Source organism: Magnolia sinica, chromosome 2 (genome assembly GCF_029962835.1).
Source record: "Magnolia sinica isolate HGM2019 chromosome 2, MsV1, whole genome shotgun sequence".
NCBI classification, from domain to species: domain Eukaryota; kingdom Viridiplantae; phylum Streptophyta; class Magnoliopsida; order Magnoliales; family Magnoliaceae; genus Magnolia; species Magnolia sinica.
Genome location: NC_080574.1, coordinates 15,140,850 through 15,161,089, shown reverse-complemented (window position 1 = coordinate 15,161,089; position 20,240 = coordinate 15,140,850). Strand labels below are relative to the sequence as shown.

Below are 20,240 nucleotides of genomic sequence, written 5' to 3'. Positions count from 1 at the left end.
ACCGGTAATAAAGGTCTTACCAATAATGATATTTTTAATAATATGTTTCTTAACCATTCTGTCTCTTTACTACTAATCACGAAAGCTATAAATTCAGATTCTATAGTAGAGTGAGATATGCAAGTTTGCTTCTTAGATTCCCAAGAAATGACAGCTCCTCCAACTGTAAAAATACATCTACTGGTAGACTTGGATTCATTAAATTAGTGACCCAACTTGTATCACTATACCCTTCAAGTACACTACGGTAACTAAAAAAATGTAAAACATAGTTAATTATTTTTCTCAAGTATCTGAGTACTCTAGAGATAACATTTCAATGATCTAAACTTAAATTACTTATAAACCTATTCAATTTACTTACTGTAAAAGTAATAACATTTCAATGATCTAAACTTAAATTACTTATAAACATATTCAATTTACTTACTGTAAAAGTAATATCAGGTCGAGTAGAAATCATAGCATATATAAGACTGCCAATCACCTTGGAATACTTTAACTGAGATATACTACAACCTTCATTTTTAATTAACTTGATACCTAAGATCACGTTAGCTTCACCCATATCCTTCATGTCAAAACTAGATGATAAGAATCTTTTAGTATTATTTATAACTTCTAAATATGTACTAAAGATTAAAATATCATCTACATAGAGACATATAATTACTCCTTTATTATCAAAGAATTTCGAATATATACATTTATTAGATTCATTAATTTTAAAGCTATATGAGATGATTACTTTATCAAATTTTTCATGCCATTGCTTAGGTATCTGTTTAAGTCCATATTATGACTTGATCAATTTTCACACTTTATTTTCTTGTCCTGTAACTATAAAACTTTCTGGTTGCTCCGTATAAACCTCTTCATCGAGGTCATCATTTAGAAAAGTTGTCTTTACATCCATCTGGTGGATTTCTAACTTATGAATGGATGCTAGAGCAACTAAAACTCGGATAGTTGATATCCTTGCTATTGGAGCATAGGCATCGAAAAAATTAATATATTCTTTTTGTGTAAATTCTCTAGCCATTAATCTGGCTTTAAACATTTTTGTGGTTCCATTTGGTTTTAGTTTTTTTTTTTTAAAAATAAAATCCATTTACAACTTATTCATTTTGATCATGAGGGCAGATTAACAAGTTTCCATATCTCATTTTGTAATATAGAATCCATCTCATCGTTTATAGCTTCCTTCCAAAAAGAAGCATTATGAGATCTAATGGCATCATCTATTGTTACCGGATTATTTTCTATGTTATATATCAACACGGTTTCTTCTGTTATGTTATCTTTATCTCCCTCTATTAGCAGAAGGTAGAAGTCGAGTCCAAAAGATGTATCTATTCTAATCCGTTTGGTCCTTATAGGTTCTATGTTCTCTTTATCGACACTACTAATATCTTGATCAGGTATTTAAGAACTACTACTTGTATCAGAGTCTTGAGATTTTATCTCTTTTCTAGTTATAGAAGAGAATGAGTTTTTATAAAACTCTGCATCTATAGATTTTATTATGGTGTTTACCAGGATCGCATGATTAGATTTTACAACTAGAAACCTATAAGTCTTACTATTTTTTGCATATCCTATGAGCATATACTTAAGAGATCTCAACCCTATCTTATATTTTTTAGGCTCAGTAAACTGAAATAAGGCTCTACAACCCCATACCTTGAAGTATGCAATGTTAGGAATGTTATTATTCCATAGTTCGTATCGAGTCTTATGAGTCTTAAAGTGAGGTATCCCATTAAAGATATGACAGACAATCAACAGGGCTTCTCCCTAAAATTCTGAACTCAAACCTTCATTGTAAAACTTCAAGAATTGTAGGGATAGATATTCTCCTCTCCTATTTAACCTTAGAATTTTAATCTTTCGGTTTAATTGGTTCTTAACTTCTGCCTTATATATCTTGAATTTTTGTAGTGCCTCATCTTTATTCTTCAATAGGTATGCTAGGGCATAACGGGAGAAATCATCTATAAAGGTTATGAAGTATCTTTTTCCTTCTCTTGTTATTAAACTGCTTATTTCACAAATGTCAGTATGAACTAAGTCTAGGAGTTGTGATTCTCTTTCCGCCTTTAGAAATAATTTTCTAGCTATTTTAGATTGTACACAAATACTACATTTGTTATTAAGTTTTTTATACCTAGGGATTAGATTAAAATTAGACATATTATCGATACTACGATAAGTAATATGTCCTAATCTAGCATGCCAAATATCATATGAATCAATCATATAAACAGAAGAAGAATTTTCATTTATAAGGTTCAATTTGAACATTCCATTGTATACATAGTCATTCGCTACATATACCCCATTTTTAGACACAATGAATTAATCGGATTCAAATTGGAGTCTGAATTTAAACTTAGTTAATAGACTAGTTGATAATATCCTTATAATATCTGAATTTAGGAACGTTTCAGCAAGTGATTTCTCATAATATCCAGTACATGTAGCACATCATTCAGAGTAATGGCTTTTCTGGAAGTTAGATTAAGATGTACCTTCCATTTTCCTACAACCTTAGATGTGGAGGCATTCCCCATATATAATTCTTGATTATCCCTCACTATTTCGTAGAAATTGAACATGTTGTAATTTCTACAAACATATCTGGTAACGTTAGAATCTATCCACTATTCAATATCCTCATTTACTATATTAACTTCAGAGATGATAATTGCCAGATTCATGTCTTCCGTCATATTGACTTGCCATTTCTTTTCTTGCATTTCTTTTTGTATTTTTGGCGGTGTTTCTTAAAGTGACGAGGGATTTTGCAAAAGAAGCATGAACCCTCATTGGATGTATTCTTTTTGAACTCTTGGTTATTAGGTTTGAGCCTATTATCTTTTTTGAAAGGTGGCTTCTCTGATTCCTGATTCACTATTCTCGACTATATTAGCGTTATTTAGGATCTCTTGTTGTTCTTCTTTTTTGTCACGGAGCCTAAATTCTTCTTCTATTCGAAGAAATATTAGGAGGTCCTCTATGGATTTTTTTTTTTTATTTTTTTTTTTTTATGTTTCAATGATTTTCTAGTATCCTTTCATTTAGGTAGAAGTTTAGTAATAATGGTGGATACTTGGAAGGATTCGTCGAGATTAGTGCCATTAGCTATAATCTGTTGGATGATGACCTGTAATTTATATACTTGGTTAGGGATAAGTTTTTCATCCAATATTTTGAAATCTAAAAACTGACTTAAAAAGAATTTTTTATTGCCTTCGTCCTCTGATTTATATTTGGTGAGCAGTGCCTGCCACAAATCCTTAGCAATCTTTTTTTAACGGTAAACAGCGTATAACGAGTAAGAAATAACGTTGAAGATATGACCTTTGCATAGGTAGTCGTTACTCTCCCAAATTTGTCTCTTTTGAATTTGTTGTAACGTATCATTGTCAGATGGTGGTGAAGGAGGATCTTAAGTGAACATGTGATCCAATTTAAGTGATGTGAGGAAGAGATGGACTCTCGATTGCCATCGAAGAAAATTTGAACCGTCGAACGATATCGTCTTAAAATATACATCACTTAAATAAAAAAATTGTTATGATTGAGGCGAAAAAATAAAAAATTATTATAATTGAGGCGGAAAAATAAAAAATTAATCACTTAAAGATAGGCTTAAGACGCATTATGATGTCGCTATCTTTAAGGTGATATTTGCACTATACTGGTGATTAAATCAATTTGCAAGAGGGTTACAACAAATCCGCCTTCAGGATACAACAAGCCACTTCTCCAAGATCGGAGAAATGTGGGTTTCGGCCTGCAAAACTGAAAAACCGCACCCTAAACACACTTTTACAGCGTATAACCTTAACTTTTATGCTGTTATAATTTACCCCTTGAAAATTGTTTGCAATTTACTGTCTGAAAACTATTTACAGTTTAGCGCCTGAAAACTGTATCTTTCCAAAAACCTTCCAAAAACGAAAATGGAGAAAAAGAAGAAGATGGAGAGTAGATTGTTGGAATTTGTAATTTCGGATTGACCCAAAGAAGGGTTTATATAGAATCACAAGAGATGCTTTAAGACCCTTTTCATGAAAAGACATCTTCTTCCATGGTGTCTTTTCAACAACGGCATCCCTCCAGTTCATATCTAAATGATGCTCACTTTACCAAGAAGCACCACCATTCACAAATGAATGGTCACCAATAATCACCAAAAGCCACAACCCTTTCCTAAAAATTTCTTTATATAAATTAAAAATTCATTTTCTTCTTATTTTGAAAAAACCCAATAGGTATTTCTACAATTTCGATGATTCGATCGGTAGCGGATTGGCTAGTGTACTACCACCGGCTTGGCTGGTGTGGGTGCGTGTCGTACATCTCTAAGTTGTACGAACGGTTCAAAGGAGATCAAAGTTATATGGATCCAAAATGATGTATTTATTATATCCACACCGTTCATCCATTTGGCGAGTTCATTTTAGAGCATTATACAAAAAAATTGAGTCATATACAAAGCTCAAGTGGATCACGGCACAAATAGCACAGGGACAATGATTCTTACTATTATAACATCGGTAGGCTAATTGTAACGTTTAATTTCCATCCAATCTGTTCATAAGGTCACACAGACCTAGATGAAGAGGAAAATCAAATATCATATTGATCCAAGACTTCTGTGACCCTCAAAAGAATTTTGATGGTAGAAGTTCAATCCCTCAATGCCTTTTTCAGTGTGGTATATTTGATCTTTGAATCTGTCTTATTTTTAGGCTCAAGCCTTATGATGAACTCGCTAAATGGACGGACGGTTTGGATATAATACATACCTCATGTTGGGACCCACAGAAGTTGGTGACATCACCACGCCAGGTCGGTGGTGGGGGGTTACATCAGCCAATCCGCTTCCGGTTGGATCTTAGTTATGTGTGTATGCTACTCGTACGGTCTATAAGCGCATGCAATGGATGAGTATTGCACTGCGCCAGCCTTAACGAATGATTCTATCATGATGAGCCCATTTTATAAGCATTGTCTTGACGTGGATGAAAATAAGTGGGCCATGGAATATGGCCCTAGCGAGTGACGGAAGGTTGCCCCTTGTTTGGTTTTATTTAATACTTGAATTATGGCAGTGACGTGATGGGATAGAGAGAGGAAATGGGAGATAAATTCTAAGGGAGAGGTAAAATACCTTAAACTGGATGAAAATGTTTGGCTACCGAATGATGTGATAGAAAGAAGGAAAGAGAAGAAAATGGCAAGTGATCCATATTACTATTTTATTTATTATGGTTTACTCAAGTCTACGGTTTTCTTAATTTTGATATGATGTTTTAATACGAGCTAATGTAACAAATGTATATATAGTAGATATCACATAAATTTAAAGCAAGCTTTATAAGATTGGTGCAAGTTAGATGCACTGGAAGGCGAAAGGACTTTGGTTTAACTAATGCTTGCGGCAAAATCTTGAAAGTTTTTATATGATTTTGATAGAGCCCAACCTAGCCTTGCTCCCACATCAGATGGCACATGTATTAGAGACCTTCGCCCCCATTAGGTAGTGTTCGCAGTTGGAGCAGTACACTACACTCTCCGAAGCGAGCCAGGCATCTACAATTGAATTTGGATTTATGATTTTTTTTTTTTTTTTGGCAACTGCATGTTTCTTTTATATATATGTGACTTGTGCCAATAATAATTTTAATCCACGCATGTTTAGAGTGTATTCAGCCTAAAGAATGCATGGTATGGCATTTGCAGCTTATGCCACTAACGGTTTTGAGGCCTTCCTCACATGACAAACTCCTTGAATCATGAACTTTATGGTTATTATGATAGTTTATAATATGATTGTGTGATCTTGACCATTAACAGTAGATCCGGTGAGACATGTTGTGCATGTGTTAGGGCCCATGAGTACAAGAGTGTTGTTGTTCAATCTAGATGTGTGGCCACATGTGTTACAAACGACCAATATTCAGTTAAATGCGTGTGATTAGATGTAGCGTCGATAGTGCTAGAGTTGTATTTGATTTAAATTGATTGAACGCTTATGACCTCGGTATCAATTACTAGCTAAATTAGAACTAGATCTGTGAAGGTTAACTTGACTGTTTAGCAACCAATTGAATTGCTACAATGATCATGCAAATTTCAAAAGGAGAGGATTAATCCTTCTAAATAGATACTCTTGTTTTAGAATCAAGGGCTTCTATTTCAATAGTAATAGCATGTTAAGTTTCTTGGTAATGTAATAAAAATTAGGTGGGATTAAAAATAAGGCTAAATCACTGTTTTTTATTATATATTATTAATTGGAATGTTAAAGTAGTACAATCGGTGGATAGAAAATAAACTAAGCAAGGGAAAAATAAAATGCCTATGTCAACTTGTGATAACTAAACGACCATTGAAATTATCAGACAATCATGGCAATCGTGGTATAAAGTTAGTAGCATGTGACTAAAAATGAATAAGGACTCGATAATATAAGTGATTAGACAACTAGATAGTGGATATTTAATTTACTCTTAAGTATATACTGCAGCGATCTACTAGAATATAATACAACCAAGCTAAACTATTGGCACCGAAGTTACTGCAACATGGCTAGACAAAAGTGAAGAAAGTAAGCTAATAAGCTAAATTAAATAAACATCCATAGAAGACAGATAAAAGGGTAGTATAAAGTTATAATGGTTGATTGATTTGTGTTAGCAAAGGCACGAAGCTTTGCTTCGAGTATTGCTTTTATAAGCATTTGAGAGGCGGTGGTCACAATTAAGTCCCTGTTACTTTCGCATGAATCTCTCAATTGCATAGTGGCCATATCCTATTAGGATTTGAAATCCTTATATTTTCATATGGCTTTCCTTGCAGTCTCCGAAGGAGTCGCGGATGCCATTTGAATTTTTTTTTTTCCTTTTGAGTTGATTTGAGACGGGCATGCCCATGCCCTGCACATGTTGGAAGAACCTGACAATGGTAGATCTTTTAGAAACCTTCTTAACATGTTAGGAGTCACATGTATATTGCACACGTCAGTCACGCGCCTTGCGAGAGATTACTGCCCTACAACTCGTATCAGCTCTTTTTGGTAAGTTATGTGTCATTGAGGCATAGGCTCTTTCCCTGGCACAAGCATGTTTCTCTCTCATGTTTCATGTCAGTATGCCAACACATGGCAGCCTCTCATTTGTTGACATGGGCTGCTTAAGGTTTGGTGTAAAGGATGATATTGTTTGGATCATGACTAGGTGAGACATGGATTGGCAACACGCCTGGTTTCTCCAGTACCAATCCTGACTCCCAAATAGCAACTCCCCTTGGCCTATAAAAGCTGCACCGTGCTTGGTGTTGGACCCCAAGGAACACTGTACAGTGATCCAGACCGTTGTTATGGTAAACTCAGCTGTGGAAGGGAATACATGGAAGTCTTCTTATCGCGTTCACAATGGGTAAGGATGGCAATGAATTGGGTCAGCCCAGAGGTCAACTGCGGGTTGTACCTAAGTTAGGTCGGAGCTGGTTTGGTTGAGCCTGACCCAATTCGACTTGGGCTTAATGAATTTGAAGTGGCTCAAGTTTGGCCACAGGATAATGGGCCGTGGGATGGGTTTGGGCTCTGAATTCTTCTTGCCGCGTTTAGTGGATGAGTTGGGCTGGGGGCTGACACGACGGCCAGACTGGCCCGAAACTGACCTGTTGCCACCCCTGCCAACGGACATACAGTGGTCTGTTACCGCAAGCTCACTGCAGGTAATGGCTCCCATCGTCCATGTTGGGTTGGGCCTCATGTAAGGTTGAGGTAACACGATAACCGCAATTTCACAGCGGTGCGGTCACCTCACGCATCCAGGCGATTTCGTGGTATGGGAACCTCTATCAGGGGATTCATCTGAAAGATCAGGCAAATACCATTCATCAAGTAGGCTACAGATTGTCAAAACGATGTAACGGTTAAGAGAAGTTAGTCGAATCGCACAGATTTGATATACATAGCGGCGCACGTGATGATTGGCTCTGATATCCCTCTCGGACTGGGATTCGGTAGTGACTCCTCCCGTACACAAATCTCAGTACTGGTCGGTTCTTTGGGTCCCACCATGATGTATATGTTTTATCCACTCCGTCCATCAATTTTTTCAGCTCATTTGAGGGTATAATCCCAAAAATGAGGTAGGTCTAAATCTCAGGTCGACCACACCACATGAAATAGTAGTGATCCTACCATTAAAAACTTTCTAGGGCCCACTGTAATGTTTATTTGCCATCCAAAATGTTCATTAAGTCACACAGACTTAGATGAAGGGAAAATACAAATATCAATCAGCTTGACAAAAAAACTTTTAGCCCCCCTCCCCCAATAAGTTTTTAATGGTAGACGTTAAATCATCACTGTTTCCTTGTGGTGTATTCCACCTGAGATATGGATCTGCCTCATTTTTCTGCTCATGCACTAAAAAGAACTGGAAAATTGGATGGACAGCATGAATAAAACACATTCATCATGGTGGGGCCCACAGAGCTTTTCCAACGCCGAACAACACCGCTCTGGTACTGAAGCGGTCATTACCGAATCCGAATCCTTCTCACCGTTTCCCAAGACCACGAAGCCCAGGGGCCTAAACACTGCAACGGACGAAGTACAAACACTCGCCGCGCTCTAAAACCCCAACCGTTACAAGGAAGCAAAAACCCAAACCAGAGAAAGAAAAATCCTCCAACAATCTCCGTTAGATGGCCATCGATACCGTCGAATCCCCATCTCCGTCTCAATCTCTCTCTTCTTCCCATTTCAGGTATTTCTAGGCACTTTCACTCACATCTTTCTCCCTTTTTCTCTCTGTTTCTCTCAATGTCCCTTCTCTCATACCACAAGCACAACAACGATGACAAAGACACAAACGACGACAACAACAATAACAGCCGAACTTTGAAAACCCTAATTCTTCATTTCTCTATAACTTGCAGCTCCGCTCGACATTACTACGTCGCTGTGGACAGACTCCAATTCAAGATGGCATGTATCTATCTCTCTCACACTCTCTCTATATCTAACTTCCTCCGTCAGTGCCTTCCAATTTCCGATTTCTGTTCGAAGACGAATTACAGATTGGCTCTCGAGACCGGCTTGGAGTCGGCTTTAAACTCGGCGCCCCTGACACTCAAGGAATATTGATGTGTCCAGAACATCAAAGTGAGGTCCATGGTTTGGTGATCCCGGCCTTTGATCGTGCGGGACCCGCTGCGGATGGGGATTTCCTAAAAACTCTTCCATATTAGAAGATCTAACCGTCTAATCCTCAGAACCCTTTTCTGGACCATTGACGTGTCCATCGACGTTTAACCACTCATGGAAAGGGTTAGGAACCTCTGATCTAGGAGTTCTTTTTTGGAATCCCCCATTGACCTTAAGCATATGAGATCAATGGTCCAGATTGCGCAAAATATGGACCCAACTTGTAAGGACAGTGCATTGGGGCTACCATGCAAGTTACAATGCATCAGGACCCTATAATTCCTCCTGTTCAAATTCTCCTCGTTTTCATTTTTAACTATGTATATATGTGCAGGAGACATTGGTGGATCTCTTAGGAGTGGCAGGCCGGCGTCCCTCTCTGCCAATTGTGCTCTGCTGCAGCTCACGCGACGAACTCGATGCTGTCTGCAGCACCATTGCCAACCTTCCCTACATTTCCTTGACCTCCCTGGTAGTTGAACGCTTTCTTTCTGCAATCATTTGGTAACATCGAGTGAGGAAAATACCTGCTTATGCTACAAAATAACAGCTTCTTGCAAATGGAACTGAAAATTTGTGCACATTGGTAAAACACACATTCCCAGTTTTGATAAGGGGAGTGTTATTTTGGTTCCCAATGATTGATATTTCCACCTCTACAGGGGGTAATTTGGTCAGATCAAGCTTTCAATGTCCGCCTTTACAATTTCAAGAATGATTAATATACTTTCATGTGGTGGAACTAACAGTTTAAGAGGTGAAAATGTCAATTCCTGTTGTGCCTTTGATTCAGGAACCCTGTTAGTGGGACTCACCTGCATGTTATCTTTTCTGGAGAAGGGGCATCAGCAACACAGCTCACATGGCACACATATCCAACATTTGGGCCAGGTGGGGACCATAGCGAACATGCCCTGTGATGAGAATTGAGCCAGCCCAAACATCAGCTGGGGATGCACATCTACTTTCATGGAAACATGGGCAGTTTACAAAAAATTACCAACAGTCCATGTTCAACATACACCTGTGGCCCAACTGATGGGTGGACCGCATTGATTTTTGAGTCTGGGCATGTTCACAGTAGGCCCCTCCTGATGAATGGCCCACATCAGTTATACTGTGACCCATTGGTATGCGTGCTGTGAGACCCTTCTCCATCTTACTTGCATGATTCCCTTTTGTTGCAGTTGGCTACTTATTATCATGAGACGTTTGTGCTTCTAGCAAACCTAATCCCTGTTTCTTTTCCAATTGTTATTGCTGATGTCCATACTTGGCTTCCTCAAGATGGATATCAAGAATGCTTTTTAGTGAGGTGATCTTCTTTTGGAGGTTTTTCATGTGGCTGCCTTTGGTTGTTTTGTATGTTGCTAGACAAACCATACTGCGGGCCAAACATATTTAGGTCTTTCATGTCAAAAGATCGTCATTGTCATAACCTTGTCCCAGCTATTTGGGGTTGGCATGTCTTGTGGTAAACTAGCAAAATGAATTTATGGCTTGTATCATCTCATCTCTATTAGTTGGTGTTTGGGAAGTATAGCCTTAATGTAAAAGTCCAAATTGATTGATTGAACTGTCCATTTGACCCCTTGCAACTAGGAGCACCATAGCTTATAGTGGTCTAGGAGCATGGAAAAGTTTCTCCCCTAATTCTGCCTGGTAGCATTTGCACCTGCCTCCCCCCAATCTGGATAGGGGAGGGTAGATGTCAACTTGGCATTCTGCTGTCAAGCTTGTCCAAACTACCATGAGAATTAAAAGCCGACCCCAAAGTGCTTGAGTAGGACAAGCCGATGACACTGATGATGGTTTTCCCCTTTCCATTCATTATGTCGAGAAGACGTATAATAAAATTCCTTTGCTGTTAGAATTATCAATTTCAATGCTTACCCATGTGATGCATGGCACTCATGTTTCCTACATGTTTTAGTGTATTCTTGCTCTAGCAATTTGGGATTTGGTTATGTAACAGATTGTTCATTTTCTATCATTGCAGTATAGTGACCTGGCAGAAGCTGAACGTGCATCTATACTAGAGAAGTTCCGTCAGGCGACCCTAGAGTGGAACCAAAATATTACTGTTCACCCTGAGGATGAATATGAAACTGGAAACCAAGAGCCTAAGTCACATATGATTGTTGTGACAGATGCCTGCCTGCCTGTTCTTGCAGCAGGAGAGGCGCCTATCTCTGCTCGCATCTTGATAAATTATGAATTACCAACAAAGAAGGTGCATAAGTTTTCTAGGAACTGATGTACAGATTTTGTTCTCTCATTAAGACATCATTTCTGCATGTATGGATATTGCATACTTGTGGGGCTTAGTTACTCTAGCAGCAATGAGCAAAGCTTAATCGCTAGATCAAGTGCTAAATTTAAGGAAAGCTCCATGGGTCAAGCTGCAGCCAAAATATTGTAGATAAAAGAACTGTTATATCTCAGCATTATTTTGACAAATAATCTTTCAGTAAGACAGTCATAGTACTTTGTGATGTGTCACTCCAGGAGGAAACTTATGTGCTCTAATAATGAAAACCTGTTGAGGTGTACTACTTTGTGAGAGAAAAGGTTAGGAATAAAGAATTAATCCATTTTAGATTCCTTCAGAAGAAGAGTTAGCAAGCATCTTCTCTAAAGCACCTTTCAAGGATGAAAATCTTAAAATCTATGACAAGCTTTCAATATCCATGCTCCCAAAAATAAAAAATAAAAATGAAGGGGGTGATAAATATATATAATGTATTACTGTTGCATCAGAAGATTATTGTCATCGTTTTCTTCAAGTTATGGAAAAACAATAAATATGATGCCTTTTTAAAAATACTATTTTCCACTTCAATCTTCTTTCAAATTACGCATCTGATTAGATTTCTTGATTTTGCTGATGCTCACAGGAAATGTACTTGAGGCGGATCTCAACTTGTTTAGCAGCAGGTTTCATTTTTCTACGCATTAACAAGTACTTCATATTCATGGCCTTGTGCCTTATTTTATGGAGCTATAAATATGTGCAGATGGGATTGTGATGAACATGGTTGTTGGAGGTGAAGTGGTGACCTTGAAAGGCATTGAAGAAGGCAGTGGCCTTGTAATTGCAGAGATGCCCATAAATGTGAGTGCATCGTTTACCTTATGCTACATCATCTACAGAGTTGACAAGCTTATATGGTTGCTTTTATGCAGATTTCTGAGATTTTGTGAAGATCACATGCAGAGGAGATATCCAGTTGCCTTGAGGCCACATTTGCATTCACCTGATTACCAGGGGCAGGGATGTCACATGCACTCCACTGATTGGAAACATACCTGCTGATATTATTGATTTTATCTTCTCTGACAGCTATACATGCACTTGTAAGTTTTTTCCCCTCATTTTGTTTGATAAATATGCATGCACTCGTAAGTTCCTGGTCCTATTTACAGGCAAAGGGCTGCTGATTTTCCAAAAATGGTCAGAACCCTTTATCGTGATGAAGACGCAGTGGAATAATCATGGAAACCATCCAAGGAAAGATAGTAATAGTTATGTTTCCCTGAAGTAACTGTGACTCAAAGCATGATCTCCCCTTTTGCATGTTAGAATGGCTGGTCGGTCCTGTTGTTGCTGCTGGTTTATGATCAGTGTAGTTTCTTCCAACTCCCTAGATATTTATGCTGCTGATGATTTTATAACCGACAAGATACTTATAAATTTGATTCTAGTGTCTCATTTTATCAAATTTCAGTTTGTGCTGGTTGATCATAGTGGCTATTTATTGGTTGTTTTTGCTCTGATAAGTTGAAGCAGTTCACATGTTGTAGCTATATCGACATCCCTATAATTATGATATTCTTGGTCAAATTGTTCATACACTTGTATGGCTTGATGGGATCATTTTAATGGGCTCTGAGCACTAGTCCTTTTTTTTCCCAACTTGTTTTGCAACTTATCAGTGTCTTGCTTTTCATACACATGTCAAACTTGTGTGAGATCCAAATGAATGTGTACAAGATCCAAACCATTCATTAGGTATGCATTATCTTGGATGGGCCATAGCCCAAATCACATTAATCAGACGATCTTAACCATTCTATAGACATCTATGGGAATAAATGGAGTCAACCATACTTCATTTGACTGTCCAATATCCCTTTATCTCATAGCCCAGTCCCCACATCTCATGGGTTAGGACCTCAGCCGAACCCCTCTCATGGGCCCCAAATCACATGGGTACCACCTCACATAGGCCGCCCGCCCCGAGTGTACCCCTGCATCCCACAAGCAACCCCACTTGAGCCTGGTGTGAAAATGCCCCTGCATTAATCACCCTCGGTGAGGAGTCTCGAACACGAGACCTCCTGCTTTGATACCACTTTGATGTAGGACAATTAACCACTTGCTCTAAAAGCTCGAACTGTTAGAGCATGGCGAATCAATCTCTTTATCTTATAGCCCAGGCCCCACATCTCATGAGTTAGGACTACGGCCGAACCCCTCTCGTGGGCCCCAAATCACATGGGAACTGCCTCACATGAGCCACCCACCCCGAGTGTGCCCCTGCTTACCATAGACAACCCCACTCGAGCCCGGTGTAAAAATAACCCTGCGTTAGAAATAGACCAACTTAGAAGTGCAACACTGTGTTAAGTAAGCTTATTGATTACCCTTTATGAATAACAATGTTGAGAAACAAGGATTTGTTACTTCGGGGGTTTTCTGAAATATTTCTTTCAAACCTTAATAAGATTCTTTAGCATAAAACTCTGCTATCCTATTCTGTGATAATATTTCTTCCTAAGAGAACATCTTTCACACCCACCCTATTTTTCTTCAATGATATGCATTAGACTGATGCCCAATGGATTAAAGTAGTGGTCCACGGGTATTTTGGGTTGTCAGTCCCATGACTTCATTCCGGACTGGTGTCAATGCAAGGCATACAATTTGAATCCTATTGGGAAGAGTTGCATCAGAAATAAGTATTAGAAAGTGTGGGTGAGCTTTCGGTTGTGTTTTATTTTTTAGGTTTTTGGTATCTCAAACTTTTTGGTGAGCTTTGGGTTGAGGAAAAGTACACAGCGCTCAATGCTGTTAGAGTAGGATTTGGTTCCATTGGAGCGTCGTGCTCTGAATTTCCACTTGTTCAAGCACTTAGAAGGGGTGACTGAATTCTTTTTGGATCTTTCACATTACTGCCAGGTGCCAAGAATGCTCATTTTCCTCTTTTTTCTAGGCAGATCGATGTTGGATAGGAACATGGTACAGATGAGGTTTCGACGTTGGCCTGGAATCAAACTAGGATGAGCGTGGGTTACCCTCCTACACTTCCTCATATTCAAATGGCGTTGAGTAAGGAGAGCTTGGTGTTAGGTGGTAGCTTATGGTGCAAAGACTCTTTTGAGGCTAAGCAGTGACAATGGTCTTAGGAGGGGGTGTCGACAATGACATAAATCAAGCAGGTTAGAATGTTATTAGTTTGCATTATGCTGTGTGGGACTATCGACATCTGTATTGAGTTGCAGGGACGGCTATGATGGGTGTTACCCTGCAAGCTGCAAATTATCTAGATCATCCACTGCATCAGGGTCTGGGAAATTGAAACAGTCAGTATTGGTTCCAATGGGGTGGGCGAATGAGTTGCAGTTTGCGGCAGGTAGCATCATAGATTAAGCAGGTTATGATGAGGTTCTCCCTAATTAGCTGTGTCAGATAGCAGAGAGGACAGCTCTGACTCTAGTCAGTATGAGTTGAGGGTTGGATGCTAAATTGAGGATCAGATGCTCTGGGTGTGTACTTGACTTATGGGCCTGCTGTAGGTGCTATGGCTCTGAATATCGGTATTTGGGGGCGCATCAGCCTAGCAAAAAAAAATGATACGATATGGGCGCCGCGTATCGATATCAGCCTGTATTGGTTATTTATTTTTTAAGCCAAATAATTAAAGAGAATATCAGGTAAAAAAAAGAGAAAAATGAAATATTCAAGAATCCATCATTATTATTATTTTTTTCTGGACATGCATATAATGGTGTATCAGACCATTTTTTGATAAAAAATGTTCTGTCAGTTTGACTTGTTGAAAGTCACCTAAATCTAAAATGGGCCCTAATTGAACACAAGTCAAGTATGATTTGGTGATTTTGGGCCCATTACATTGAAATACAATAAAAAGAAGATGAAAACATAAAAAAGAAAGTGAAGGTTTATCATTCTTTCTGATTTTCCCGTAATGGTTTACTTTGCTTCGATTTGTCGAATCCCACCTAAATCATTTGTTTTGATCCAAAAATGGGTCTATATCTAGCCTAAAATGACTTTCTAAGCTTCATCCATGGTTTAAATGAAAAAAAAGAAAAGAAAGAGAAAACGCCATGGTTTAAATGAAAACCGAAGAGAAAATATGAGTGGAATTTTGAAAAAAAATAAAATCAAAATTGGGCCTTTATGGGTGTATTAGCTTGTATCCATCCTTATTGGACACATACTGATTCTGATACGCCCCATATCAGCCATATTATAAAGGCTGATACTGCCCTTTTTTAAGGTTAAGTCAATTTGGTCCTGTATTGCGTATCGTATTAGGCCGATACGGATATGATACGGCAATATTGGCCGATATAATACTGATATTGAAAACTATGATAGGTGCAAACAAGTGTTTTGGGATGGGAATCCCCTTGAAGCAGCATTTTCGGGACATGGTTTGTTAGACACACGGGGAAAAAGGCCTAAAAGAGATCAATCATTAGATGTACAAATTATAAAAGAAATATGGAGAGAGACTGATTTATTATTATTATTATTATTTAAGTGTTCTGGTTGGCTGTGTTGTGGGCCACAGACAGAGAAGCACCCAAAACATCTGATGCCATGTGGGTAGCTCCACCTGGTCCCCACTATTTGATCCAAAAGTTTCCTCCCTTCTACATTTGGATTACCATTGTGTCTATGCTGCAAATCCATAGTTACTCTCTTAAGAGCAAGAGCACATGCTCTCCTATGGCTAAATGATATACAAGGGGTTGGAAATAAGGCAGTAGAACATTTAAGGGACTTCGTTAACTCAATAACAAGATAACCTATAATGTTGGTGGAAAGATGGTTTGTGTCCAAGTTGGGAGATAACAAGATCCATTGTGCTGATGGAAGTTGTGAAATCCCTTTCCCTTGGAAGTTGTATAAGTCAATTTCCATCACTCTGTGGAACCAGGCCATGAACAACTGAACGATCACGCTTTGCATGGTGAAAAACAAATCGATAGAAATACAAAAACAGGCCGTGAATGGGACAGATGGTGATGACTGACAACCATGAAGCGACAACTATTTTGGGTTGTCAGGACCTAGTGCGCATTGTGAGTCACCTTGTGGGTGAGCTGCAGTTGCCAGGTTTAGCGAGGGAGTGTAGATAAGTTAGAGTGGGAGATGGGAGAGAAACTGTCAATAGACTAATCATTGGGGTTTAGTAGGGACCAGAGGGGAGTCATTGTTAGATTTTTCAAGTTTAAACGGTCTTTCATGTATATACTACCAATGCTCGGATTTTTTTATATACCTTTCTAAATAAAATATATATTCATGAATAAAAAAGGAAAGTAATTATCATATTGGAATTATTGGTCTATTTTGTCCTTAAAGCACAGCATTATTGGTTTGAAATTCTCCACCACCTTTCAAGTGCAGTAATGGAAAAGGTCAATCCTAGCTCTTGATCTCCCAGGATATTCAGGGTGTATCATAGTGACTTGTATTATTATTTGCCCATCGAAGTTAAAATGACCAACTTGTAGTTTGATTTCCTTTGTATTTATTTTGAGAGTTTGCTTCATTGCAATCATAGTGCTTTCAAGTTGATTTGAGTACCAACTCATCTTTGGAAGCATCATTGGTTTTTGACATTTCCTCTTCATTAAACTAAATGATGAAATTTGATTCTCTTTGCACATCCAAATGCAACCTCAAAACTGCTACAGAGCATCAACTCATTTAGGGTCTGTTTGGAATGCGGGATTAGGTGGTATTAACACAACGATTACTCCTGCAGTACTTGTCTGGAAATACCATGGTATTCTGACCATCAAATCCGTTGTTTGGGATCGAAATCTTCCTTTGGGAAAAACACTGTATTATGTGAAACCAAGATTTGGTGCACATTGGAATTGTAATCAATGGACCAAATTTCACACATGATGCTCGTCGATTGTATTCATATGCAAGTCGAGTGTCATGTGTAAAGGGTGGATCTGGATGGACGGTGTGGATAAAAGACATGCATCAACATGGGGTCCACAGATGTAGTGGATTTCTAAATCCACCAAAAATCACGCCGTCTCCTGTTGGGATTGGGAGGTCAAATACTTGGATTAATTCAATCCTTCCCATTGATTCCAAATGCTAGATGGAATCGATATCCCACCAGATGCAATTCAACACATCGTAATTCTGCGGACCAAACATTGTTGCAGGGTCATTGTGTATGGAGTAAACCATGTCTGATCCGAAATTTTTGGGGTTGGGATTGAAAACTCCTGGATTTGTAGGGTCATTGTGCTTCCTTTTAAATGAACCTATTAAGTGCACTTTAAATTCTTCATCATGTCTTCTGTCCTCCATGCTCCTGTTAGATTAGATCTTTCTTTTTCCTGGACTATGATCCCGTTTTGCCCAGTGTCCTCATCGCTTGATATGGACAGATGATAAGCACTGCTGAAGTGAATTTGTCATTACTCTTGCCTCATCCCAGATCATAAGCTGGATCATCCAGATCACCATCTACAAGAACAAAGTCACAGAACATGCATTTCTCCTTCTCAAGTTATCTGATACTTACCATTGCATGATTAACTTCCATTTTCTGCATCCGGTTCAAGCGTCTAGCAAACTATAGAATTTTTGAAAAATTGGATGTTTATATGTTGCTTCCCACATCCTTTTCTCACTACGGTAACTACAAGACAAAACCTGTTTGTAAATAGTACCAGGTGGAGGTCAATCTCCTGAATAGTTTATCAGATCTGTATGAATACGTGGCTCAAAAACCTGAAAAGACTCAACTTGTTGTCCAGTCAGGCCAGGTCGACTCAGGGACTTGTTTGAGTCTTGATTCGATTTGATTTAATAATTACATTTAAAATATCTTGGTTTGTAATAAATGTTTATAATCTAGTTATCTATATAAATTAGCAGAAGCAGACAATAACATAGTGCATGGCCTAGCAGTTAAAAACATTTGTGCTTGTAGTGAGGTTGCAGGTTAAAATTGGTAAAATCTTCCCCATTTCTTTTGACAGCGAGTAGAGTCGACGAGTCTATGAAAAACTCAGCCGAGTCAACCGATGTTTTGAGTTGAGTTGGCAAGTTCTAAGACTACGACAGATACCCATATGGAAAGGCAGGGTTTGGATTGAGAGAGCCTTGCTTTCATGTTTGTCAATATCAGATTGGGTTGGATGATTTTGAGAATGCTGCATTCTTCTCTCTACAGCCAAGTTAAGTTTACAACCTGCCAGAAATTTCATTCTGATTTGCTCACATTTATTTTTAATAAGCCATTCTTCTTATTGATGGATCAACAAGAATGGAAACATTGCCCTGTTGGGCCCGCATGGAGAGGTGGCGTGCTGATTGGAATCTTCATCTTTTCCGTGCCACTGTGGATGGGCCATGATCCAGGATGCCAAAATGAATGAATGGATGCTTCCGACAATTGATTGATAGAAGTGATCCTGGATGGCTGAAAATCAATGTCCACACTCCAGTTGATGGTCAGGGTTATCAGCCAAGTGTAATTTTTTTGTCCCATCCACACTAGTGCTGATCAGATGTATGGTTTAGATCATCCATGTAATGGGATTAGTGAGTCTCCATTCATGCAAAATGAAATCGGGTTTTGTAATTGTTTGAATCTGAGAGTGTGCAAAATGACTAGATGTCCTTGTCTATAACCAAAGTCGGAAATTCAGCGGGCATCATTTGTGGTACTCAATTGGGATTTAATTCCTAATTATTTCAGGATTTTCGTTCTGGTGCCTTTTTTAAATTGCTTTTCATTAAGCTATCTGATTAATTTAACTATTTTTCATTATAGTACCTTCTCTTAGAGTAATTAGTTAATTTTTAATTAATGATGAAAATTCCCTTTGGAGTTATTGGACGGTGAAGAATACAAAATTAAAAAAACATGCATGATGAAGATGGAGATCAGACACATTCATCAAGAGGAACTCACAGTGAAAGTATCCTTGACCAAGGAAAGGGTGGTCCACCGTCCACATCACGCACACTATGTATTTGTTGAATGTGACTGTTGTAAATTCCTTTTATCCTTTCATTTCTTTTCTAGATGCATGAATGAGCAGATCGGCATGATTTCTGGGCTACAGAATTAACACAATGGGGCACAAATGATGAACGATTTGGATTTTTTTTAGATGTTCCAGGTCTCTTTATGATTAGGAAGTGATTACCGAAAAATGAAAAATGGGTACTTAGCCTGCTTAGTAATAAATGATCTAGTGCGGTGAGTGAAAGAAACCTTCCCTGCACAGAGTTGCATTCACATCTTTTATCTTAAACCGTCCGTCCAGTTTACTCTTAGCCTGCTACCCTACATGAATCACAGCAATAGAAAGGTCCTGAAAATGAGTGGAGCAGATTAAAAACCCAAAGGCGCTAACTATGGGCGATATCTAGTCACTGATATGGGATGAAAGGTTGATGCAATTAGTGGGTCCCACGAGCCACTCGATAGTGGAGCAATGTTACCATCATTCAAGCATGTGAGACTTGTTAATGCATTTCGTGTCCGATGAGAATGGTCTTTGATCATTTAAGGATGGTCCCCACTTGTATAAAACTAAATGACTTGATAATATTTTGTTGGAAAATATTTCACAAATAATATTGAAAACCGAAAGACAAATAAAATTAACACCAGGTTGAATAACTTATATAATACGCTATTCTTAAAGCTTAATTCGCCCCCTTCTCTTGGTAAATTGAGATCGCTGATGGGTTATAGGT

At 38.4% G+C, this 20,240-nt stretch overlaps 1 protein-coding gene across 4 annotated transcripts; it reads left to right on the top strand.

Moving 5' to 3' along the window:
- The first annotated feature begins 8,591 nt into the window (after positions 1-8,591).
- Positions 8,592-18,417, top strand: LOC131236295 (ATP-dependent RNA helicase fal1). Of its 4 annotated transcripts, none has more exons than XR_009166670.1 (8): positions 8,592-8,795; positions 8,968-9,016; positions 9,570-9,707; positions 11,235-11,468; positions 12,133-12,172; positions 12,253-12,350; positions 12,422-12,592; positions 17,962-18,417. XR_009166670.1 is itself a non-coding variant. In XM_058233413.1 (7 exons), the coding sequence occupies exons 1-7, from the start codon at positions 8,734-8,736 to the stop codon at positions 12,437-12,439; spliced, it is 639 nt and encodes a 212-aa protein (XP_058089396.1). In that variant the 5' UTR covers positions 8,592-8,733; the 3' UTR covers positions 12,440-13,086. The 4 variants fall into 4 exon arrangements, 1 of the variants encoding a protein (XP_058089396.1); XR_009166676.1 differs by having other exon boundaries at positions 17,912-18,417; XR_009166675.1 differs by lacking the exon at positions 17,962-18,417 and adding an exon at positions 12,662-13,086.
- Positions 18,418-20,240: the final 1,823 nt, after the last annotated feature.